The following is a 25954-nucleotide window of genomic DNA, read 5'->3' on the forward strand; positions in this document are numbered from 1 at the left end:
ACCCAGTCAGGGTCATGAGGCACAGCCTGGGATTCCTTTGTTGCTCGGCCTTTTCCTAAGGTTGAACATCAGTGCGACTGACTGAGCGTGTGGGGGACTGCTAAGACTCTCATTTCAGAAAAACTGTAGTGTTGTGTTCTGTTAAAGACCAGGATGCTGGCATTGGGATGTCTCAGCACGGCAGCTGCTCAGTCTGATACATGTGATAACCAACTATCAGTCAGGCTGCTGAATTCTGCAAATAAAAAGACACACCAGTGTACGCAGTTCTACAGAGCAAGGGTTGTTTTTTTCCTCTCCAATAGTACCATCTTTCATGGACAACTACTTTCTTTCCGGTTCATGATTTTTGGACACATACATATTTTTGGCAATGCCAGAGTTAATTAATATTCGTATTTTTTGTCTCCTTCATCCTAAAAGTACCAGTTGAGCCTGGCACCAAAACCTGTTAGCACTGTTAAAATTCATAAGTCCAAAGCACTGAAAGGTCTAAAAGTCCTTTAATAAATAGTGGTGTGAAAGAAACATAATAGAAAGAAATCTAACTAGTATTACCCATTAAAATGCATACATGATTTGTGAAAGATCTTAAACAAACACACAACCAATGTAAATGTTGTCCTCAAGATCACAAATGGAGAGGGAGTTGGTACTAGCGACTAGGAAAATCAGGAGATACGTTCCAGTTCCGGCTTTGGCTGCTAGTTGCAGCCACCTTCAGAACAAAAGTATGTATTAAATATTTAAAATTAGGGGTAAGACTAAAGCAAATTCTTACATTAAAAAAAATACCCAAAGCCATACATATTATAATACAGAGCTAATGGCAGGAGCAAATGAAATATAGTAAGCATTCTCATACTACAGTACCTATGAAAAAAACCAAATGTGTTCATACAGACATGCATGTAGAACTTGCACTCCTCTTGTACTCTACCAGAACCACTCATCAATATTAAAAGTATTTCAAACCATTTTCATATTGCTGATTAATTATTTATGACATGGATTTAACACAGCCTTTTTGTTTTAATTTAGATTATTCCAAACTACATGATACTACTAATATAGCTGAAATACTATCTACTTATCCAATAATGAGATAACATGAATCATGCACAAAATAAGAGTTTAGAGGTTTAACAGAGTTTAGAGTGGTTTATGCCTCATATGATGCCAATAGAATTTTTGTCGTGTATGGTTTTTATCAACACATATCAGTTCTGCCATAAACTACTGCTTTATGCACATTCATTTGTTGTATTTATATTGCTGCTTTCTAACAAATTGTTCATATTAACACTAGACATCTTGGACAGTTTGCTGACTAAAAAACCAAAATACACATACATGCATACAGATACCCTTCCCTGCCATAGGTATGTGTATGTGTATTTGTGCATATGTGTGTGTTAAAAAAATTAATTCTTTTATTGCTAAACAAAAATATATAGTAGCTTGTACTGGATCTGCTAGGAGAAAATACAGCTGCTCTGACGTTCTGCAAAAGGAGAAGACTAATTCCAGAGGTACAGATGCACAGCAGAGAATGCCCAGCTGGCAGCTCTCCCCAGCTGATCCATTGTGCTGTGGCACAACCTGAAACAGCAGCTTCCCAAATCGTCAGGTTGCAGATCCTTCAGGGTAAGATGTCAACGTAATCACTGTCATCAATTTCTGTAAAGAAATCAATAAAAAAAAAAAAAGATGTCATTGCAAATGGCTCCTCTGAAAGCCCATGGTAAGCAGGATGGCTTGTGGCTGTGTTGCTGGGCAGGTACCAGTAACTCAATTTAGTTTCTTAATAATCTCTCTCCTATTGCAGGGCCAATGTTTAGGCCCCGTGTCCTATGGACTGGGTCCTCCAAGAGCCCATATGGAGGCAGAGCCTGCATTGTCTTTTCTGAGCCAGCAAGCTCTGTTATGAAACAGTTGTATCCACATGAGACCTCTTCTTCTTGAGGAACAGTCGAATGTCAGAAATCATCCGTACTTAGTAAATCAGATCAATAGCTGAGGTAGCTATGACTATAGCATAACACACCCTTTCTTCTCTAAATACCCAGCAGAGAAGCTCTCCTCCCAACTAAGGGAGGAGAGCCTGAAAAAACCCTTTCTCTCTTACACCTTGTCAGAATTACGACGTTTTTTGAGAAGCCGGGGAAAGGCTGAAATTGAATGCTTGGAACTCGTCTCCACTATGGAAACCTACTGGTGTCGTCAAGCAGTCACCCTCAGACAAGCTGTTCCTATGCTAGAAAACGACGTCCAGAAATGTCCAACAGCCAGTATTGTGACCCCAGTCCCTTGAGGTGTTCCACTGGTCACACTGGAGTGCTCAGTCCTATATGTGCTGCAAAGCCAGCTACCGGTGAAACACAAGGGACTGGGCCAGAAAAGTATGGTGCTTGCTTTAGGAAGCACTGTGGTGTTTTACATGGTGCCTGCATTTCAGAGATATCCATCATGACAGTAACCTAAGCTCCCCCTGTGAGCATGTAATAAAGCAGTCTGAGGCGGAAGTTTGGAATGCTGTATAAGTGAAATTTAAATTAAAATTGAACGGCAACAATTCCAAAGTAATTTGATTATTTCTAAAAGCCTCCAGTTTTATGGGCAACCACAAACATTTTGATAGTGAAATGAAAGGGTTTGTTTTCCTCCCTGTGAGTCCAAACCAGGACATTGTGCATCTTCTAGAAAAGTTCATGTTGCAGGACCAGGCAATAAAATATGTATTAGACCTGATTTTTCCTAAAAATATATCCATGCTACTGCAGTATTTTCCATCTCCCTGGAGCAGCAATGACAAGATACCATAAAAACATTTTTAGAGCAAACGTGGCATATCTGCCTTAGTGATAATGTAATGTTGGAGACACTGGAAATGTCTCTCTGCTACTGTTTCTCGCAGCAAGTTTGTTGCTGCACTGGCCCCTAAAAATGCAGCTTAGTGCATGCAGTGGTGGGGAGAGCTCACCCCTTCCTATCCCGTCTGCTTGACACAGGGAGCGCCAGAGCTGTTGCACTGTTGTTGTGTGCAAAAAACCAGCATCTGTCGTACTGACAGGAGGTATGACTGCAGCACAGAGAGGCTGGCCCATACGGCTGCATTTGAGCTACCGTTAGTCGTGAGATATAAATCACACAGAAGATTGGATACTCCAAGATTTTTTTCCTTTACGATAACTGTACTTAATTAAAGGATTTCCCTTGCTCACATGTGCTCTCACTGTGGCTCTGCTTATGCTTAGTCAGAGGACCTAGAAGAGTTTCAAGGTTATTTTGCAGCCTGTGACCTGATAGGTACTGCAGCTGAGAATCGCACAGCAGTAACATGAAGAATGGCTTTCAAAAGTGTGTGAGGGATACTGGCAAGTCACCAATAGTCTCTGTTCATCCTCCCCAAAACAAGGAGGTAAAGATGACATGGGACTATAAAACATGGTCTACCACTTTGTGAAAACCTCCATCTTTATTGTATCCTTTTGCATAATATTTGTCAGGTAGAAACCTGTTATCCTTATTTTATTCCTGGGACTTGTGAGGATAAATTAGCAGAAGAACGACCAGAGACTGAACTCTCTGGTCCCAAAGCTGTGATCCTGAGCGCAAGGCTATATGCTTCTTATTTTCGACTTACTAACTTAAAAAATTAGTCATGTTCTAATACAAATGACAACAAACCAGAAGCTGGCTGGCTTCCCCAGCATCTCAAAACCAACTGAGTTAGATTTTGGTATAAAAATAGCTTTCAACTTGGACAATGAAGGTAAAGGACAGCCTCAACTCCCAGTGAAGTGCGGGGGCCTGGCAGCTTGGTAGAACCACATTGGGTAAAACTGGTCCTCAGCCTTCCCTAGGCTAGAAGCATCAACACCCATGCAGGAGCGAGCTGTGGGCAACATCATGCTTTGCCTTCTGTATCTCTTGCAATTTTAACTTGTTAATTTGTAGTGGATGCGGGTATGTAACCTGTGAGCTGGGAATAACTGTTTTCCAGTGAACATAAGAGAAGGAAAGATGTTGAACTTCTGTCCGTGTGAGTTGGTCTCACAGGACACATAGCAACTATTCACCACAAACCTGTCAATCCAGTCATCTTAAAAAAACCCCACAAAGACAGAGCTAAATTTCTCACCATCGTAAATTTCGTTCTTTCCTGACTTGAAACTCTGGCTTCTTTGTGAGGCCTTTTGTTTCTTTACTGGGTAGCGGAGGTTTGTTATTAGTCCTTGGTCTGGCTTTTGATAATTGTATATTAAGTCCTTTAATGTTCTGAAGATCTTGGCTGGAACACCTTCACAAGTCTGCAAGGAAAGGAAAATAAAGTTTATTTGCAACTGCCTTTCACTTAGAGTCCCCTAAATGAAAGGAACAATAGGGTGTGTCTTGTTTACCAAGGAGCTGTTTTGTAAACAGAACTGGTGACAGAATATTGTACTATCCTTAAGACACTAGGGGCACCTGTTTGGTGGCGTGGTTATGGCATTAACTGTAACCTCCCTCACCATCTTTTCTTTGAAAAAAGAACATCAGTTTAAAATATTGGCTCAGATGTTTACTGCAGAAAACCACTACAACAGAGTGTCAAAGAGTGACAGCATTACAGACTTCCCTCTGGTCTTAGAGCACAAGTTTAGGGGCAACCTATTTAGTTCTCATTTAAAATGTTGTATTTAAACAACTATGTGACAAGCAGACGTTTTACAAAATATCAGCATTGTCAAGCAAAGGACATGTGCAGAGGCAGCGGACATGTCTGATGATCCATATGAAAGTCCCCAGCACCAGCTTTCACTTTTAGGCAGGAATTTATTATTTGTCCAGCTTTGTGACTTGCTTTGGAGACCCTTGAGGCCAAACACAGAGGAGGGTACTCGTAAGCAGGGGCACAGCATTCTCACAAACTGCTTTTTAACGTGTGGGTTCATACAGCTGGACTGAACTGCTTCTGCGGCACAGCCCCCCTGTGATCTGTACAGAAACTTTGCAAGGCTGGTGACTTCGGGACAGTGACAGACAGTAAGCACATTAATCAGCTCTAATCACAGTGAGGGTCCTACTGCTAGTCATTAAAAGGGAATGGATCTTTGGTGTCACTTAATTTGCTATCTAACAAAGAAACATGTCTTTATTTTCTTTGTTTATCTGCATCCTTTATCTTCCTTTCTGTATGAACTGCGTGCCACTAGCTCTGTGTACTGGGTCTGGCTGGGATGGAATTAACTTTCTTCAGAGCGGCCCGTATAGTGCTGCGTTTTGAATTTGTGACTAAACCAGTGTTGATAACACACCCGTGTTTTGGCTGTTGCTGAACAGTGCTCACACAGCCTCGAGGTTGTTTCTTTTTCGCACTCTGCTCCCCCAGTGAGTAGGCTGGGGGTGCACAAGACGCTGGGAGGGGACACAGCAGGACAGTGGACCTGAATTGACCTAAGGGCTATCCCATCCCGTGTGACACTGTGCTCCGCAATAAAAGCTCAGGGAAAGTAGGGGTGTTCATGGTTATGGCATTTGTCTTCTCAAGTAACCGTTACGTGTGCTGAGGCCCTGCTTTCCAGGAGGTGGTTAAACATCTGCCTCCCGATGGAAAGTGGTGACTAGACTCCTTCTTTGCTTTGCTTGCATGCACAACTTTGCTTCGCCTATTAAACTGTCTTTTATCTTGATCTAGGAGTTTCCTCATTTTTGCTCTTCATATTCTTTTCCCCCTACCCTGTCCCACTAAGCCAGGGAGGGAGTGAGCAGCTGTGTGGGTGCTTAGCTGCTGATCGGGGTCAACCTACGGCACTCTAGAAAGTTCATGGCTGAATCTGGCCCTTAAAAAACCCCAAACAATCTACCCTCCACCATCAATATATTATTTCAGTCTATTAATTTAGTAAGCCCAAACAATCTGACTTAAAAATCTGAAGAACAGAACTCTTCTTTCACATTCTTGGCAAAACCTTGTAAGGAAAATTGGGTTTGAAAAATCTAAAAGTGTTTGAGTTATTATCTGCTGATAGGCATGACAGCAAACCCCAGTAGAGTGGCTGTAGTCCAAAATAGATTATTTTTTGTCAACAAACCATTCTTCTTCATGGGAAATTGTGCCTTTCATACTCAGTCCAAACCACTAATAAGCAAGAAATTACCAGCATAGGAGAGCTTGGTGTGTCCTTTATGGAGTGAGTTCCTCATTCCACTTAAATGCTACTTAATTGCTGACAGTCCTGTTGGTTGCCCTACTACAAGCAGAGTGAGCCAGCTTTCTATGTGTCCTCTCATCTTGCCTAGGGATTTGATTTATGCAGTCTGCTCTTACGCTTGTTCAAGCAATGAGGAACATTATCTGGGGTCATCACTTCAGGTACCTCAGAATCACACAGAAGTATAGATAGGTCTTTTTAAATCAAAAAGATCATTGCAATATTCCAAATCCCTACAAGATGCTGGGTGCAATGGCAGAGCTTTCAAATAGAAAAAGCTAATTAGGAACAAGAACAAGTAACAAAAGTGATAGATTTTTCTTTAATGCTATCAAAAAGAAATGGACAAATTGGAAAGCAGCTGGTCAACAAATAACAGATCCACTTAGGTTATAAGGGAATTCTACAAAGATAATAGCTACTGAGCTCATATGTAATAATAAGCATAACATTAAAAGGTCAAGAATTGAGTAGAGAAGAAAGCAAACTTGGAAATATTTTCTAAGGTCTGTGTTCATGTATATTAATTTTTTTAATCAGGACAGTGATCTTTAGTGCAATCTTTACAGATGAAATGAGAATTACTCACCTGTATTCTGAAATATCCTTGGTGTTCCCTGAAGATACGGTAAGTGTAGATGAGGTCTTCAAAGCTGTGAAAAACATTGTTGTACACATTATGCCTTTTATCAACTGTCAGACCACTGCAACTTGCTTAGACTGCTACAGCTGATCTTGCCAGCCAGCTTTTGGTTTTCTTTGTTTGCTTGTATCTTAAAGTAAACTGCAATACAATGAAAGATGAAAAACAAAGAAACAAATCTAAAGGAATGCCTGATGTTAAATAGCATCATATATATATATATATATGTGCACTCACTTTTCCATTTGATTCATATATCGGAGCTTTCAAAATACTGGTAGTTTTCTAAGTCATATGTTTAACTGTCTGTTAGCCAAAATTAGTCATGCATGTTGTTTTATTAAGCCTCAGAAATCCAAATATTACTTTATCATGCCTTGTCAATTCAGATCTGCCCCCCTGTACATCGCTATGCAGATCAGTTTGATTTTGCACCAAATTTATGACACTTTTTTTTGCCCTGCAGAGTTAGGCCACATACGGTAAAAGTAGCTAAGAGTGCTGTGTTCAGTCTGTAGTCACTGCACTTTGCTTAGCATAGATCTTGATAAAGCATGTCCAGCTAGCTCATCTCCACATCAACTAACTTCCCGAGCTTTCCTCCAGCTTCTTAGGTGCATTTCCTACTACAGCTACAATAAAATAGATCCGGTAAGCCAAAGCAGTGAAAATGCGTCAAGTTTATACATCCAGAAAGGGCTGGATGTCACTGAGAATTTGTATGACTTGTTCTGAGGCAGTAAAACACAAAATAGACCCCAGAATTCCACTGCAGGTGCCATGTAAGAGATGAGTCCTCGCTTCCGTGGGGTGCCTAACTCCTTGCTCACCACCAGCAGAATTGCTTCATGGCACTAGAAACCACTTTATGCATATGTCAGCATGAGAATAAACTGCAAGAAAAGGGCTGGCACACATGTCATCGAGAACTGCAGTATCTCCGTCAGCAGTGAGAAGGGGAGCCATGGCCTGGTCAACTCTCAGACTTTACACCATGTTGGACTAATGATCAGACCACCTTTTCACAATGGAAATACAGTGCTAATATCCACCTGTCCTTCAAAAATGGAACTATAAGGAAGACCTAAATAGCTACAAAGACAAAAGTGAGGTGCCCTTCTTTCCCTGAAGTCATACTCCAGGAGAAAATGGGCTGGCCTCCAAGTAATTATCACATCCACAAGAGAAGCAGTCACCTTTCAAAAGACTGATCTACAGCTGAGAACAAGGATGAGAGATTCGCCTGGGTTATGACACAAGACTGCAGCGCTGTATGAAAACAAGCACACCGGCATGGAGTGATGCTCTGAAAGACTGTCTTTGCGAATGTCTTCTATCATATTGATAGAAGTTGGGAAGGATGTGAAGGGAGAGAGAGAGAGAAAGAAAACCATATTAAGCTAAGTAGTCGTAAAGAATGATTTGTAGAAAATTTGCAGTCACCTTTTGCTTGAGATCTGCTGGCATTTCTCTGAAGAAGAGAACAGGCAAGGAGGTTGCCACAGCATACACAGGAGTGTGAAACTGCAGAATGATATTCATGTAATCTGCTTTCCTTGTGGGAGCCTTCAAGTAGTTGCAGCACCACAAATTCATACTGTTATTCCCCCCACGCTGCCCCACACAATGACTCCTTGAGCTGTCTATACCTTCATGTATTCCAGATGTCATTGTGTGCCAGTCTACTTCAACCTAGAATATTTTTGATTTGACCAGAGTATAGCTAGAAACATATACGATACTGGACATATACTGAAGAGCATGTATGATATTAGGGACTTAACAGTGGGCTGAGCCTCCGACCGCCGCTGCTGAAACTGGACATTGTGGTGGAAGGAAGAGACACCATATTTTTAACAAAGCACGAGACTGGAAATGTCTGCAAACAGCAGGTAGTATTAAAGACATGAGAAATTGTGCAGTAAAATTGAATGGGACAGAGAGAGAAAAGCAAAACAGGAAGGAGCCTAGAGTTTGCAAAATGAGAGAATGTTTCATATCTTCCAATGTACGATTACTCTAACCAGGGATTTCAAAGAACTTACGAACTACACCTTACACAGGCCTTTATATAAAGAGTAATTTGATTCCACAGACATCCCATCCTCTCATCTATCTTCTTATCCTCCTCACGTGCGATACCTCCCTAAACTTCATTTTGCAGTTGTATCACAAGAAGGTTGTTGAATTCATGGAGAGATGTTAACAGAAAATGGCCTCCAGTCACCAGCACGCAGAAAATGACTGCACAGGTCTTACTTCTAAGAAAATTATTCTTCCTTTGTGTTTCCCAGGGTTTTAGCTAATATTATTTTTAATAATATGCAGGTGTTTGAACACTCGGGCTACTGATGGCTTTGGATCTATTTTGTCAACAGAAATAAAAGCTTTATCAAATACCACAATGGCAGCTATTCAGAATATGAACTGGAGATCATGACCATGATCAAAAAAGGCAGTAAAGTTGCAAAGAAATATACACCACAAATAAGCAGAGGGGGGAGAGGCAATATCTGAAAACAAGTTCTTTTAACTGGTATGCGTGTTGATCAGAAGGACTTCAGCTGTAGCTACGTGAATTGAGCTGTCGTGACAGGGGGAATCTTAGGGTGAAAACCTAGCTCAGGGAACTTGTGCATAAATGAATAGTCACTCTAGAAATAAACTATATTGTTCTTTAAAAAAAAGTTACTATGGACTGACATCAGGATAAGAGTTCCAGTTAGAACAGATTTATTTTAATTCAAAGAGTTGTATCACAGGGATACATCTTTTGGTTTTTTCCTTCTTGAGATACCTGTGGAAATTCACATGTTCCTGGCTTAAGAGTATTTTATATATGTAGGTGTTCATTATTTAAACATAGACATAGAAGTGAGAAAAAAAAAAAAGCAACAGAAACTGATCATTTTTGAAACTTGCTCTCTACTGATCATCTAAATTTTGAAAGGTTACTGCCTGGATATTTTTTGGCTCCTGTAATTTTTACTAAATAAACATAAAAATACCATTAAAATGGAAACTTCTGTTTTCACATTAACCACTAAATGCTTACCAACAACTGCATATGGTACAAATTAATAAAGTGCCTGGTCTGGGCACAGGGCAGATCCAGTGGCAGAAAAGCAGGGTGAGAGGAGCTTTTTTTTTGGAGAACGACATGTTTAACCATAAGAAGAACAGTAGCAAGAGCTGTAGGTCTGGACTGAGGCACTGTCAGAGGCCTGGGACAGCTTTGGATGAAAGCGGCAGTGTGCAGTGGAGGAAGACATATCAGCAGAGCTGTGCACCATGCCTGATTAGAGAAGAGATGCTTTTGAACTGGTCCCACCATTCTGACTCCCAGATTCTCCATGGGAGTGCCCTCCCCTCTGATACCCCACTCAGCAGAGGACAAAAAAAAGTTGGTTGTTTTCTGTAGCAAGTGGATCAGTATCTGCCCATGGATCAGCTAATTTGAGACGTGTGCATCAGTTTGTGCATCAACCATGTTAGGTGCTAAGCAATGTTTTAAGCTGCAATTCTAATCCAAAACTTGTCTTGAAACAGCGCTGAGAGTTTCGGTGTTGATTGCTTCCAGTTTTAGGACAGCTTTCCTCTGCCTAGTCAACCCCTGACAGACAGTCCACTCTCTGAGACAATTCTGAGCCAATACGCTATTACTGTCCCATTTGCTGTTGGAAGACAACCCTTGCTTTCACCGCTGCAAGCCAGTGCCTCTTATACTATTGCTGCCACCCCTCCAGTTTAACTATTACATTTGTTAATGCATGAGTTAAAGTCAAATACACTAAACACTAAAGTTTTTAACAGTTTTTAACACCAAAACCCCACAGAGGCTAGCTGGAAGTCACATGCTTTTTCTTATGCCTGCCCAGAACACTGTCGACAGACAAAAGCATGTCTGCAAGCTATCAAAAGGTAAATCTGCTTTGCCCTTAAAATACAAAAAAAAAAAAAAAAAGAAAAGGAAAGCAACTGTGTTAGTTTAAACTTTACATGAGCTTAAACTTACATGAGCTTGCATCTGCCCACAATGTACTCTGTAGAGGTGCCCTCTGTTACATCAGTAGTTCAAACTCATTGCGCACACCTAAGTAGACCTTTACTTTCTCATCTACCTCTACCACATGAGATCTCAACAGCCATCTTCCCATGTCAGGGACTAATATTGTCATTCTTCCTCTGTGCCAGGATCCCCATTTGTCCCTTCTGACAGTGTACACCCTTTCCCTCCCATGCTCCCTGCTCTCCCCGCACCCCCTACGTTGTCTCCTTCCACACCACACCAAAAGCAGGTTCCCACAGCTCCCTCCCCGAGGGCACTATTTGTCCAGCACTTGCCATTTCTCTTCTCCTTACTCTGTCATGTCACAGACCTCCTTTCTTCTACCCACCAACCCCATAGTACTCCATTTCCCTCTCCCTTTTTCTCCCTTCTCCTTTGATTTGTTGCAAAAGAAATGCATTTTTGATTATTGATAAAAACATTTTCTGATATTTTTGAATTAATTAGATGTGGCGTTAAAATTTTTTCATGTCACACTCAAACACATCCTCAAGGAGAGTGTAAAGCCTCATAGGGTCAAACAAAGAAAGACTCAGAGTTACTAATTTATAAACTTTGAATGCGTTAGGAACAGATCAATTATATACAAAAAGTGTAAAACAGGCTTCTTGAAAGGGAAATAAAAGTGCTATTCCCTACAGGAAAAGAAAATAGTAAAATTTTAATTGTAGAAATTCACGTTAAGGACTAGAAGTAGCAATTCTCTATGCCCGTCTTATTCATGGACTTGTCATATGAATTCAAAGAGGGCATTATAGCTTTCTGTCTCAGCTTATGTTCCTACATCAGAGAACATTCCTTTGAAGCACAAGGCTAAGCTTTCATCAGATAGAAAGCCTACGAAGAAGGAACTGTTTTGTAACCTACTGTGAGACTTTTCAGTGTCTCAGCAGTGCTAAAATGCTATTTACTCATCATTACAGAGGCAGTAACTTTGAGTAAGCTACTTACCATGTTTTTGGCAGGCTAAGCTATTTTCTCCAGACTCCCTTTATTGTCTGCAGAGAGAGACCAGCATTGGCAGATTACAGTTCATCTATCCTCTGTTGTATATAATGCCTTTTGCAAATGCCACCCTCTCACCACTCACTATAAAGGAAGCCTAAGTCAACCAGCGTTACTTGAATACATAGACACACACCCTTGGAGCCTGTTAATGTTAGGGAACAACTATTAATGTTAGAGAAGATGAACGCTTGTCTTTGGATCTATCTGAAAACTTGTTAAAAAAGTAGTATTAGAGTACTTACAAAACACAGAGACACAAGGCTCCTTCCACGCTTTCACTCTCTCGTATTAAATAGCTACCGTTCTTTCCATTCTTGCTCAGCAGTTCTTCACAGGTTCTTCTTGTTATCTTTCCATGAAAAAATGGGAACTCCATGGACAAAAGAAAACAAGGTCTCTCACCTTTCGAAGCAATTCCAGAGAAAGACAGAAGCCTGGCATTAAAAGACGACTTATTCCAAATGCAGCTGTCTGCAGACAACTGAAATTGGAGGTGCTAAGTACATACTGAGTTCAACTGTGTTGTTATTGCTGACCTGTCCGTAGTGAAGGTGGTCGGCAGCCTGTGCTGATGAATGCAGTGAAGGCAGGAAATGGAAAATGGTTTGTCTACGCTGGTCACAGTCCACATCAGAAGGGAAGAGTCTTTGTCACATTATACCGGCAGACCTTTGAGTTGTGTATCACACTTCCAACCTATGCAATAGCTAAGCTGACGCCTAAGTTTAGTTAAAATTTTAAGTTAACTTTTGTGTTTAAAGTGGCTCAAAGCCCTGCAAATAGAGTTCTTGCTCATCATTTTGAAAAATGCTGCTTGGTTTGATTCCTTTCCTTGCCACACTTGCCTTCTAAGACAGTTGTTTGGTTTTTGTTGTGGTTTTTTTTTTTCCCCCTTCTTTTTTTTTTTCCCTTTTTTAACTTGATTTTTCAAGTTTTGGTGAAAGTTAGTAATATTTGAGAATAGGATTTTTCAAAACAGAACATTCTCCCCCTTCCTTTCCTATTTTTAAAGTATAGCTATTTTATCAAGAAGTTCTGCTGTCTCTGTGCCATGATTTAGGAAATGTGGCAGGAAGGAGAAGGGGTTCAGACAGTGCCTTTTGCCACCCCTGGGAAGCTGCTGCCAGTTCAAGAAGGAGAGGGTACAACCACATGTAGAACTGCTGCTCCCTGATGAAGGAAATGCTGTCCAGCTCCGCCGGAGATGCTGTCCCAGGCATTTTGTACTTTCCCTGCTGGAAGCCAAGGACCAGGGGAGGAGCACAGAGACCTGGAGAAGCAGGAGACAAGAACTAGGCTGGGCAGTGTTTGTGAGGGAGAACAGATTGAGGGAGGACATAAAGGTGTGGGGGAAGCAGCGATTCAGATGACAAGAATGGCAGAAGAGACAGCGTCCTCAAAGGAGGGGAGAAGGATCTGGGACCCCTGTAATACAGCCCGGTCTTGAGATCAAAATGGAGTCCAGATACACAGGTGTTGGCACTGGCAAGGGTCTTCCTGATTTCAAAACATGCTGTTTCCACATTTACCTCCCAGCTCTGACACCTGGAGCCAACTCTTTCTGAACTATGAAGTCCTTGTGATGTGTCATGATTTCCCTGTTGCTAAGCCGTGCCAGTGACCCCTCCAATTTCAGTTCAAGGTGGTAACACCTGGCACCACTACTGCCACTTACCCCATTAGTACCGGTGACATTGGACCTGTGTGGCGCAATTCCAGAATCCACCTTGCTGATGATCCACACAGATGACAGGGGAATGCCAAAAGATGACATTCTGATATTTCCCCCTTCTTTTTCACAAATCCTCCCCCATTTCACAAAACTCCAAGAGACTTGTGATGGCAAGTACTCGACAGTTGGGATATGTCAGAGTTACAGGATGCTGCTGGCGAAACCTCAGTTCTCCCTGCTTTGTGCAAATGGAGTATGATAAAGGATCAGGTGTGATGGTGGGGATGGTCAATTATATGACTTTATTATTTTTCTGTGTGTCATCTGCCTCACTAAAGCCATAGATTGGGCTGTGCTACAGGCATAAGTCAGGACTGTGTAGAGGAGGAGGAAATTATCTATAGGAACTCTTGTCTTTTTTGTTCAAAATGAATAGGTGAATTTGAGGAAAAAATTGATTGTTCGTGATGTTCTGATCAGCCTCAGTCATGAAGCCATGAAAGCTCCAGAAAAGAATTGGCAATTCTCTGCTTATGCAGAGATTTAAACAGAGTTCATCAAAATAAGCTGTAGAACTACACAAGGGTTTTAACAGAGAAACAAAATGTGAGATACAGTGACTGCTGGCACCTTGACCACAGAGTGGGAAAAACATCCTGTGGAAAAAACAAGGTAAATACTAACTGAACGCTGGTAAGCTAAGCAAGGACAGCAATGTTGTACATGCAGGTTATACTTTCATGTTTCTTACTCTGACAACTTTATACACACAAAAATCTTATATTAACAATAGCGTGTTTAACTGCAAGTTAATCACACATGACACTAAGAGCATTTCCAGATGGCGTATTAGTGAGTTCAGGAATAAAGCAAAAAGGTACAGCTTTGTGTCAAAGAAAATTAAGGCGTTAGAAAAAGAGATCCCCTTAAGAGAAAAACCTAGAAATGGCAAGTCCAAGGTGGAACTAAAGCTGAGGTCTGTACTGCAGTGACCACAGATTGCCAATAAAACAAGTCCCCATCCCCAAGGGGATAGTGAGAGTGGGGGGAAAATACCATCCCTTGAAATACCCTCCCTTGCCTTGCAAGTATCCTTAACAGCATGTGGCAAAGGTTCTTGTTATCAAATACACCTGTATTTTCCTACAGGTTCAAACTCTTTGGTGCTTTTTTCTACACATCTTGTAAATAAAAGCTTTTTGTGAGGTATTGAGGTGAATGGCTCTTCCAGAAGCTCAGCTCTGCAAAGGAAGAGCAGCAGCTGCTCAGCGCTGCCCTGCTTCAGGCAGGTTCTCTCTCCTCTGCACTGAAAGGAAAGCAGGTAGGAAACAACTGCAAATTCCTCCTTCAGGAAGGTAATGACTACATGCTCTTCACAATTTTCCCTACAGACCTCATTAGCTAGGTGCAGAAACAGAAGACAGTCACTTCAGTAGATCTTGCAGATCTGAATCTAGAAGTTACTTAAAGGGAAATGGCAGCCACACGTTGCCCACTGACCGCTTAGTAAAGTGCTTCTCTGATGACAAAAAGCCTTGAGAAGGAGAAAGTGCTTGAGGAGAAATGGGGGCTGGGAGCTCCTTTCAGCAGCAGTCACCATCCACAGCCTTGACCACCTTCTTCCTCCTCAGGCAACACCAGGAGCAGCAAGTTTGTTCTTGTCCAGCCTTTTCCTTTTCCTGCCAAAGGCAGATGCAGCGTTGGCGCCGTTCCTTAAGTCAGCACACTTCTGTTTCACCAATGCTCTTCAGAAGCCTTGAACGAGCTCTGGGAAAGATATGGTGAGGTTTGAGACGACACTGAGACCCAGGCAACGGGCATCAAGCAAGGGGAGAAGGATACTGAAAAAACATTGAAAGGGAAGAAGCAATGGACCTCAAAAAAAGTGAAAAAATGCTTAAGTGGATTTGGGGCATAAAGCAGAATTTAAATCAAGGGACTTGAATGACAGTGAATTTATCAGAGACCTTGCAACAATTTTAAGAAGCAACAATTTCAAGAGGCTCAGTGGGATGAGAAATTTTGGAATAGCAATCAGGAGCTACAGTTGAGGGAAGGGCTAATACTGTTGTGGTATAACAGCTAAAGATTATTAGAAAATGAATGCAAAAATATTCATTTGTGTAATACTTGCAGGACTAAAAAAATGAAGGGGGCAAATGGACAGGAGCTTGAGAATACTGAGAAAGAAGATTTCAAAAGGAAAAACTCATGTTAAGGGGAGAAAGGAGTTAGCCTGTGATAAAATAATTCAGTACGCCAAATAGAAAAAGCTTTTAAAGAAAATGAAACAAGGACAGCGGAAGGGTTAGAATTGGAAGAAGGCCTTAGCATAAGTAAAAGGGGCTGGAATAGACACCAAAGATTAGTAAATTTGGTAATAAATAACTGAATGTAGTGAAAGATACTATCAGCCATGATCACTGATACAGGTAACCTCTTTACTTATTTCAAGGTCTGGGCAGTTACTGAGCTCACATAGTATCAGAGCAATGGTACTTACACTGGTGAAAATGACAATTTTTGGGCTTGGTACTCCACTCTGGATACTACTATTGATGATGTTCTGCTCAGTTTTCCTAGTTTCTAAGTCTGAAAACCACTGAACTGAATCACCTCTAAAATTCTCTGAGAGTGTGGATTTGGGTGCCTAAAAGAGTGACTGGTGTCGTAGTAGGTATCTTAGGACATCTGATAGCCACACAGGGCTGGAAGGTGTGACACTGGACTGGCATGGGCAGACCCATGACCTTTTGGAGTGGCAGATAAAGGTCAGTCAGAATAAATACAGCATCTTAAGCAATACTAGAGGGTGATGAATGGCTACTTTTGTGTCTAAGGAAGCCAACCCCTTTACCTGCTTCTTAAAGAATTAGTTTCTGCTCTGGATACAGAAGAATGAAGGTGAAATGAACAGCCTCATTTCAAGAGAAAGCGCAACAGGCTCAACAGTTTTCTCTGCTGAGGAAGGTTTGCTTTCCTCACTATATTTGTGCACCTATCCAGCAATTCCTTACTACAAAAACAAGTATTGTCTCCATTCCTCTTTAGAAGCAATTCCATGGTGCTTTCCAGGAGAAAAAGAAACTCCAGCTCCTTCTGCTTCTGTCCCATCAACCACAGCACTGAGTCAGAACCTGGGACCACGGACTTTCTTAGTGGTGTGCAACTGCATAGCTAGCTTTGTTAAAACTTCAGCAACTCAAATTTTCCAACCATCATGGTAAATTCCTGTTAGAAAGGTAAGAAATGTCTTGTGCCACTAGTCAGGTGGTCTACTTTGTGCAACGCACTCCATTTGTTCACAACCATGGTTCCATACCTGATGTATTTCTGTCAGCTGGAGGCATGGGCGATGATGTGTTTGACATGGCAAGATTAGAGCTTTGCTCTAGTCAGCCTAAGATCATTGTTTTCAAAATCTCTCCCCTTGGAAAGCATCATGAGATGAAGAGGGAGGGGTTGTGCAGAGGTGGATTTTTGGTACCTTTTAAGGTTTCCAAGTCTTTATTCAAACAAAGAAGTGATATTCCCAGGTGGAAGTTCTACCTGTAAAACAGAAACTTCAGACACAGAAAACCTTCCTGTGGTTCACTGTGCACGATGCAAGCATGGTTTTGGCAGAGTTAAGAATTTAAAGGATACATCAAGGCAATACAGTTTCCATAGCTCCCTGACAGTGTTTGGTAGAAGAGGGCACCCAGGAATTAATATGATCCTTTTACCTTACCTTACCTATCTACCTGTTGTATTCAAGCAGAGCTGAGAATAGGAGCTTGGTTTAAAAGCAGAAATCATAGAAATACACCAGAGAAAGAGGTCTGGGAGGAAGAAAGAAGAGAGAGGCTATAAATACAGTCTGGTCTGTCACTAAACCACAAACATGATTCAATGACCGTACACAGGAACTCCACGTTGTGTCTTGTATGCATACATATACATATATATGCTTTGCTCTGGCACTGGTGGGCTAGTCCAGGGCAAAAACGGAAGGCTCTGGCAAAGAACAGGACTTGCAGATCACAGCCTGGGATACCTGTTGATGGATGCTGTGTAATACCTGGAAGGCGGTGGGAGATGTCCTTGTCAGCCACCACAGAGCTGCGCCATGAGTCTTACCACGACTTGCATCACACAGCATTGAATCTTTACCATGTCTGTTGGGGTCACATAACAATATATCTCTATGGGCCAAATTTAGATGTAAACTCTGAGCAAGCATTTCTTAACAAGTATTTCTGGCTTAATGAATTTAGCAAGTATTTTTGGTTTACACAAACTTGCATACCCAGGCTGCTGTCTCAGCTGAGTCTGAGGAGCTGTCAGAAATGTGAGCTGATGGTATTAACCGTGATGAAATCTGTGTATATTTCAGTTTATGGGCCAGGGGGATGCAGAGAGGGAACACCACCTGGGTTTCTTCGCCACAGTTCACTGATAGAAGTTTCTAGACTGCCTGATGTCTGAGAGGCTCTCGTTTGAACAGAAGAGAACTGGAAAAGGTGTTGCCTACATGACAGTTAGGAGCAGAGTCTTTCTCAGTGAATTCAGAATATTGCACGGCACAACAATTTTTGTACATCCAGGGTGGAGCTGGGGCTTCTGGTCAGTGCAGAGGAGCCCTTTCCTGGAAGCTGCTGTAACCCCGTCTGGTAAAAAACCCAGTGGGCGAGCCTGGTCTCATTTCTCACTTTGGCTGTGCTCATAGTGGTGACAGAGTTTGAAGCCACTCTAATTCATGTTGTGGACAGTTTGTGACAAGAGGGGCTTTTCATTTCAGAGGAAAAAAAGACCAAGAACTGCTCCAAGTTCTGTGCAGTTTGTGATGAGCAGCCTGGGAAGGTAGAATGGCAGTGATGCCCCAAGGCAGCGGGGCTCAAGCAGTTGAGGCGGTCATGCCAGGGTAAGCCTCTGGGCATTATCACTCAAAACTTAGCTACACCAAACCAAGCTGTGGCTGTTGTGAATCTGCTCTTAAGATCATTTTACTTTTCTCCTCATCCACTGAAGGAGATTTCACAGTTCCTAGGAGAGCCTCCTGCAGTGACTAACTAGCCTTTCAGATGTCAGAGAAAGGGGAATACACAAAGTTCTTTTTCCTGAGGCACTGCCTCTTGGCCTGCTTCTACCCCTACATGGGAAAAAAAAAAAGCTAGATTATCACTTTCTAAAAGTCTTGATACCTCAGAAAACTTATATCCTTTAGTCAGTCTTGTGTTTACTGAACTAAATGCAACCACTTCCTTCAGTCTTTTCCCACAAGCCACATTTTCCTGCAATTGTTCTCTTTGTTTTTCTCTCACACCACTTTGGCTACTACTTCTATAAATTTGATGCCTATAATTGAACAAAATATTTTAGTTAGAAGACCAGGATAGTTAGCTACTCTTCCTTACACAGAACAGCTGTTACAGAAACAAGACCTGCAACGTTTTGGCAGCAGTGCAAACTCCTGGTTGACCGTATATCTAATTTGTTTTCTGCCATACTGCTGCCTTTACCCATTTCCAGTTTTTCCTTATGTTGGCGTAAAACTTAGTGGGGGCTTTTCATAGTGATGCCTCATATTGCCAAGTGCATTTGGAGCTCTGGTTCTACAACCTCTCCTGGCTGCAGCTCTAACACAGCAAAGCTCTTGATAGTGCCTCTTGTAAGGATAGGAAACCTGAGGAAGAGCCAGGTTGCTTGACAACATTGAGAGTTAAAGGTTCAGTGAATAATCTGGGAGGGTGTAGGAGATCAGGGTTAGATTGATAGCTGTAGTCAAAAGCAGCTAAAAGCAAAACCGGTGTGGTTGACAACTGTTGTGAATAAAACAGGAAACTGAAGTGTCAATTGTTGTTTGACCAGGTAGCAAAAAAGACAAGAAAACAGAAAGCAAGCTGAGCTCTAGCTAAGTCTCCTGAAAATTTGAGGTCTCATTGAGCTATGACGCTAGGCAGACCTAATACTGTGGTTTACTGTACAAACTGAACCAATGAAGGTTTTTGCAAGAAGTACTGTTACAGTAAAAAATTACATTTAATTTTGCAAAATTCACAACCGTAGCATGATATCTACACCAGTCTGTACTTTTGCAATGTATTGTACCTGGGTACAAAGTTTGTTTGTGATATTTGTTGATGGCAAGATCTACTTTAGACCAAAAGAAAAATCTTTACGATGTAAATACATGAAGAAAATTTAACTAGTGTGTCTATTACTTATGGATTGCTGCTAGACTTGTCTGTGCAGTGCCAGAATAATTCCCCAAGGCTCCAGAAGTCTGCCATTAGCTTTCTATTCAAATGTAAACCTAGGAGGAAAAGCCTGATTTATAAATCTCTTAACATATTGTCTGTTTTTTAAAATACAAGTAAATTGAAAAATGATCCTTCAAAATGCAAACTTCTCTGTGCTAAAATTAGAATTAAAAAGTCATAGAACAAAACAATTTGAAAGGTTATATAACTATAAAATACATGAGTATGTGTAAGTAGTGGGTTTTGTTCTTGAAATGATCTAGAATTTTGCTTAAAAATTTACTTGCAAGATAGAGTCACAAAATAACATTTTCCTTCTCACTGGCAACCCTGTTGTCAGGGTTCTCAGTGATCCATATTCAATCACTCCCTGAGCTTATATTTCTGATCTTTGTATTTAAGTTAACGTACTTTTTGAAAAAAAAAAAAAAAAAAAAAAAATCAGAAAAACTGAGAGATGGGGAAAAAAAAAGGTTTTCATTGACATAAGAGTTTTCAGTGTCTTTAAACTGAAGAAACTGGTGGCATAAAGCAGCCCCTCAAAGAGACCTTGGTGCCTCCTGAAAGACTTTGGCCAGCCAGGGAGGAACACATGCTTGAGCGATGTGGAATCCCACTGGCACTGGAGCTCTTCAGCTGCTGTGCAAATGCAGAACAATTCAGCCTGACTGGAAACACATTCCAGGTGCTAGATGCCACCAAAATTCCTCTGTAGACTTCAGTGAAACACCAGTTCCACCAAGAAAATTATTTACTTGAAGTTCATTCAATCCATCCTAAATGACACAGATCTTTGTAGGAAGTACACTTAGACTTTCTTGTAACAAGTCTACACTACTATGATAACATGGTCTTCAGGACCTAGAAAGCACATTCTTTGGCTTCATTTTCACAACAGCAGCTCCCTCCCCCAGTTTGACAGTCCTGATTCATGTTAACTGTTATATACCCTGAAGATTCAGCTCCTAAAACATCATTGGTCTCACATATCACATAAAACAGTTCGTGAAATGCAGTAAGAAGTCAGTTCACATCACAATGTCCCCAAAGTACTGCCTTCCTGTTAAGAAATGTGCAAATAAAGCTGTGGGAGATGACAAAACCCACTTACACTTAATCACATTTCTATACTTCTGCTGCATACTACATCAAATATAACTTCACTATAAAACTTTCTTTTGTAGCTTTGGTCTTACTATTTGACAGCAAGACTCTGACAAGGGTGTTCTTCTGTCCTTCACATCTAGAGTTGTATCAACAGTGACATCTTTTTTACCTTCTCCATTTACTCTTACTAATAGATCTTTTTACCCTGACTAATATTTTCCTGGTCACTAAGTTGCCACTGTCCGGTCTGGAGCACTGTGTACCTGACAGCTACAGCTTGCCACTTTGGAAGAGTGACTTGTCCTAGTGCTGCTGGTTTCTCATCTTTGCATAATCTTGAAAACAACACTTTTTCCTGTAGTAATTAGGCACTGCATATTCTCAGGAAAAACAAACAGGATGACAACATGCAAACTTCAGAGGGCTCTTGCATAATTTTCTGAACCACTTTGATGCCAGCATTTAATTATTATCTTTCAACTACCAAACTTCCTTCACATATTGCTATTCCTTTACTGATTGTCTAGGCAACACTATAGAGAGGTGATCAGAGAACTAGGCTCTCCAAGTACACGATGCAGTGCATGCACAGGACAAAATGATTGTCCAAACTCTCAAGTGTTTACAAGACAAGTTCATACAGAGCCTGGGCTTGAATCCATGTCTTCAAGCAAGGCAGACAGACATGAATCCCCATACAGGGGCTTATACTTGAGAGTATCAACTAGGCTAAAACTCAAATGGGCGTTTAAGTCATAGACATAGAAATAATGGGGTCAAAAGAATAGGCTAGGAGAACTGTTTAAAGCAGAATTTGTGGAGCATATCAAAAGCGAAGAAAGCATTAAGACTGCCCAGCTGGTTTGAACCAAAACCCATTTCTATATCCCACATCCAACAATGGTCACTAGCAGATATGTAGAAAAAGGAAGTCTAGGAAATACACTTCTTTGTACAAAAGTGAATACCTTTTTTGTACAAGAAAGCATAAAAACTGTGGAAGAACAGCTAGGATAAGAACCTCATCTATGAAGATGAGTAGGAAAGGACAGGTCCTGGGGTTGCTAGACAGAATCGGTAAAGTTCAGATGAAGACTGGGTATAGGAGCCCAGAGATGCCCCACTGAAGTTGACATTCAGCTTTGTGTCCATTTTGTTGTGCTCTGTGGTGGAGAAAATAAGGGGAGGAACGGTTGTGAGGAAGGCTGGCTTGGTAGTCAGAGGTTCCAGAGAATGCATCAGTTAACTTGGACAGAGGGGTTTAACGTATGAGGGTCTGTCAGCGAGTTGTTAACAACTTGTGGATGCATTTGTGACTGCAGCAAAAAGAAGCAAGAGAAAGATCTCAAGTCAGAATCTGCTGGGATTCCTCAAAGAAAAGCCAGAAAGAGGCAAAGGGAATCCCTTGAGGAGAGTGCAAATCACAACAGAGCAAATCACAGGATAGAAGGGACAGAGATAGACAAAAGTGGCACAGAATGAGCAGGATGCAATAGGAAGCATAAGTGAGATCCTGGGAGGAGTCCTTAAAGTGGGGGACATTAAAACCATGGGAAGAGCGACAGATGCCTCAAAGACAATTACAATCATGCAACAGGTCAGTGGATGAGGTAAGGGAAAGGTGGAGGCAAGCCACCAGAAAAGGGAAAGGAGGGGAACATAGACAAAAAAAAAGGTGAGTGAGAGAGACAAGATCCAATTTCCCTTAAAAACAATCAAAGGCTGAAGAGAATAATATAAAGGGGAAAATATCTAAAGACCATTTAACCTTATTTTGTTTAAAGACATATGAGCAAACATTGATCATAGAAGTGATTCATTAGAGCAGTAAGAAGTGTTAGAACTGTGACTTTCATGTAAACATAGCCCATGAACTGTCCTGCAATATAGTTTCCCTGCACTGTTTCAGCTTCTCTGATCAAATCGACATGGCTAGTTTTGATTTTCTCCAGCACAGCTGTATTTGAGCAGAGAAACTCTTCTCTTTTTCCAGGACAGTTTCTAAAAGTGACCTGAATGGAGGCCATGTGAGGATTCCCACCTGTTCTGTGGATTTCAGAGCCTAAGAGTATCATGTTGGCAGCTTACTATTTACCTGCGAGGGCACCTCCCTGTCTCAGTGAGAAACATTCTCCCTAACTCCCAGCCGGTCTTCTACTAGTTCTCATTACTTTGCAAAGAATTAGATTAAGATTTAGGAAACTAGATTATCATTTAGCTCTTCAGCCAAAATTAGCTCTTCTAGATCCCCAGACTAGTTAGCGAGCCTCTGTTATTTTTGACACAAATTAGTAGAGGCCAATGATTATCAAGGGCTTTACGTTTTTACAACATGCTTGGATTTGAAGTGCTGAGCCAGGCAGGAACACTTTTTCTGTCGCTTGATTAAGAGGGGAGAAAGATAAGACTTGAACTATGGGAGCACAACTATAACTGACTAACTTGCTGATGGAGTTCTCAGTTCTGTTTCATTTTGACTTCCTTTGGCAGATAAAGCTTCCCGCTGCTACTGTTGCTACTATCAAATTCATATTCAAACCCAAATGCTCCATCTCACAGCATGAAAGCTGTGTGAAATGATTCTCTGACTTGTGGTGCCTCTGAAAATAACTCCACTGTGCTGGTTAAATTAATCATGAAGAAGGAAGCAGGAATGAAGATTAGTGGCATGAACACTTCAATTTTTCTTTGGAAATCTGGGAGTTTATCAACAAAGCTCACTTAACTCCTGTAGAGGAGAGAAGGATAAGAATATGTGATCACATAAAGACTGTTATAAATCTATGTATACAGATGTGCCCCATTAAAAAGTAGCAAAATAAACCTCACTATGCAATTTTCCGAGTGTCTCAGCTCTTAGCTTGTCAACCTGACATACTTGGTAGTATAAGTGTGGCAAGCCCTCACTGTTTTGTTGAGTCCTTCCTACTTGCAGCTCACTGCCTCGCTTCTGTGATCTAGAGAAGACATCTGTTTGGATATGAATTCACAAGGATTTTATTTCTCACCTGTGAAGAAAAAACTTGCTATAAGACACCACTTAACATAAATGCATAAACCCCCAGATGCTCTGTAACTGTAATTAGGACCACAAGAAAGAAAATGCAATGCAGAAACTCTTCAGTTACAAACTGCAAGGGCCCCAAGCGCAGCCCCCCATGGAGTGGCTGGCGTGGCTTTGGGGGGCCCCGGGTGCCCCCAAGGGACAGCGACCTGGACCTGGGATCTGCTTTCACTTGAGGCCCAGCAGGAACCCCTGGTCCCAATGGGACCTGCCTGGTCCCCGAGCTCACCAAGAAAGCTCTGAACATGACTGTAAAACCGTACAAGCGGAACATCTGGATTTACAGCAAAAACAGGTTTTACCCACAGGCTTCCTTGCAAATTTGGAGATTATTAGACTCAAACTAAAAGGCCATTTTTAACAGAGCTATCAGTGAACTATCAAGTAGATCCAGTTTCTTGTGCACCCTCTGAGAGACGCCAATTAGACCCCTCTGCTCCGCAGCCTTTGCTCTTTACTACATGCTGGGCATTTTGTTTTAGCTTGGACTTATTTCTTGACTGCTGAAAAATACAGGTCTGTCGTGCTGATTTGTCACACTGAAGTGATTCAACAAATTGCCCTGTCAAACTGAAAGGTGCTCTGTACGTTTCCTCAACAACTTTCATAAAATAACATCTCACTTGGCTTGTTACAGACAAATGTGTAATGGTTACTTTTCATATTGGGCAAACAGCAGGTAGACTTTGACTGTAGACAGGTACTCAACTGTTACATTTTAACCCCCCCAAAACAAGTAAGACATTCCTTTCATAGTGGGAAAGAAAACAGATTTCTGGATAACATTACAGAATTTGTCCAATTATTTGTTTTAAACCATGACTAAATTATGTATAGAAACTAAGAAGGAACCAACAAGGTAACTGGTATAAAACAACAAAACAAAGAGATCTCCTGCCTGTATTAGTTTATTATAATTAAGCAATACACATCTGTCTGTAAATCTATCTAAAGAAAGGCAGAGAGGGTTTTCTCTGCCATTCTAAGACTAGCCCTATGCAGGGCTATGAAGGGACGGGATCTGTCATCGAGACTGAGCTCAAGAGACTTCCTCAGGGCTCCCTTGCATTAATATTTTTGATTGGGACATGCTGTCATTTTCTTTCCTCTTTTTACATTTCACTCAGCTGAGTTAAAAAAACCCCAAACCCAAGGAAGGCTCTTTTTTGTCAGCATGGGAAAGAGTCAGGCTGACAGGTACATGGCACCCTGTGTCCAGTGGTGACTGATAACCCCAAATACACTGCATCCCTTTTGCTTTGACTTTACTCTCTGGATTGAGGACTGCAACAGGATGCTGAGGCCAGCCCCCAGATTTTAATATGTCCCGTTTTCATGGATCGATTCCACTGTTGTACAAGGTGAAGGAAAAAAAAAAATTCTTATGTGTCAAAGAACAGGGACAGAAGGCAGCAAGGGAGTGTTTTGCACACCCACCTCAGCATGGGGCTATCCTGGTTTTTTCAAAGACATCATTGTGGTGGTGCAGGAGGAGCAGGGCCGCCCCATGGGCTGTACAGCAACTGTGTGAGCAAAAAGCAAAGCAGTGGTGTGCCCTTTATCAGGGACTTCCTTTGGCTCCAAAATCCTAGCTGCCTCCAACACAGACACTCTTATCAGCTGTCTCAGGAAGGGTTGAGACTTACTCTGTGTAGTGATCACCTGGAAGACCCTGGATGCAGATATGCACAATTGCTCTTCCTCCAGAAGGGTAACCCTGGGTTGGCTGTGGTAGCCATCAAGCTCCTCGCACTGTTCTGCCTTCACTTCCAGAAGAGAAAAAACCCTTTCATGAGACAAAAACAACATAGTGAGATCAGGATATGATAGCTAAACACCCTCACGTGCTCATCCCCAGAGCAACAAAAAGCAGGGTCTCCCTCTGCCAGGTGAAGAGCAATTTCTTCAAGAAGAGGTAGGGACATACTTTTGGGGGGCAGGAGGGTCCAGAT

General features: G+C 41.5%; 1 protein-coding gene across 1 annotated transcript; it reads right to left on the reverse strand.

The window, feature by feature from the left end:
- Window positions 1-487: 487 nt before the first annotated feature.
- Window positions 488-12525, reverse strand: SH2D1B (SH2 domain containing 1B). Its single transcript, XM_030020334.2, has 4 exons — window positions 12160-12525; window positions 6787-6850; window positions 4145-4313; window positions 488-1680 (listed from the first exon to the last, which is right to left on the reverse strand). The coding sequence occupies exons 1-4, from the start codon at window positions 12291-12293 to the stop codon at window positions 1643-1645; spliced, it is 405 nt and encodes a 134-aa protein (XP_029876194.1). The 5' UTR covers window positions 12294-12525; the 3' UTR covers window positions 488-1642.
- Window positions 12526-25954: the final 13429 nt, after the last annotated feature.

This window comes from Aquila chrysaetos, chromosome 7 (genome assembly GCF_900496995.4).
Source record: "Aquila chrysaetos chrysaetos chromosome 7, bAquChr1.4, whole genome shotgun sequence".
NCBI lineage: Eukaryota > Metazoa > Chordata > Aves > Accipitriformes > Accipitridae > Aquila > Aquila chrysaetos.

Coding starts and splice junctions, on each gene's coding strand:
- SH2D1B (XM_030020334.2), bottom strand. CDS start 12,293: ATGGAGTTCCCATTTTTTCATGGAAAGATAACAAGAAGAACCTGTGAA. Junction 6,851..12,159: donor GCCTTGTGTCTCTGTGTTTT/GTAAGTACTCTA, acceptor TGTTTTTCACAG/CTTTGAAGACCTCATCTACA. Junction 4,314..6,786: donor AAGGATATTTCAGAATACAG/GTGAGTAATTCT, acceptor CTTTCCTTGCAG/ACTTGTGAAGGTGTTCCAGC.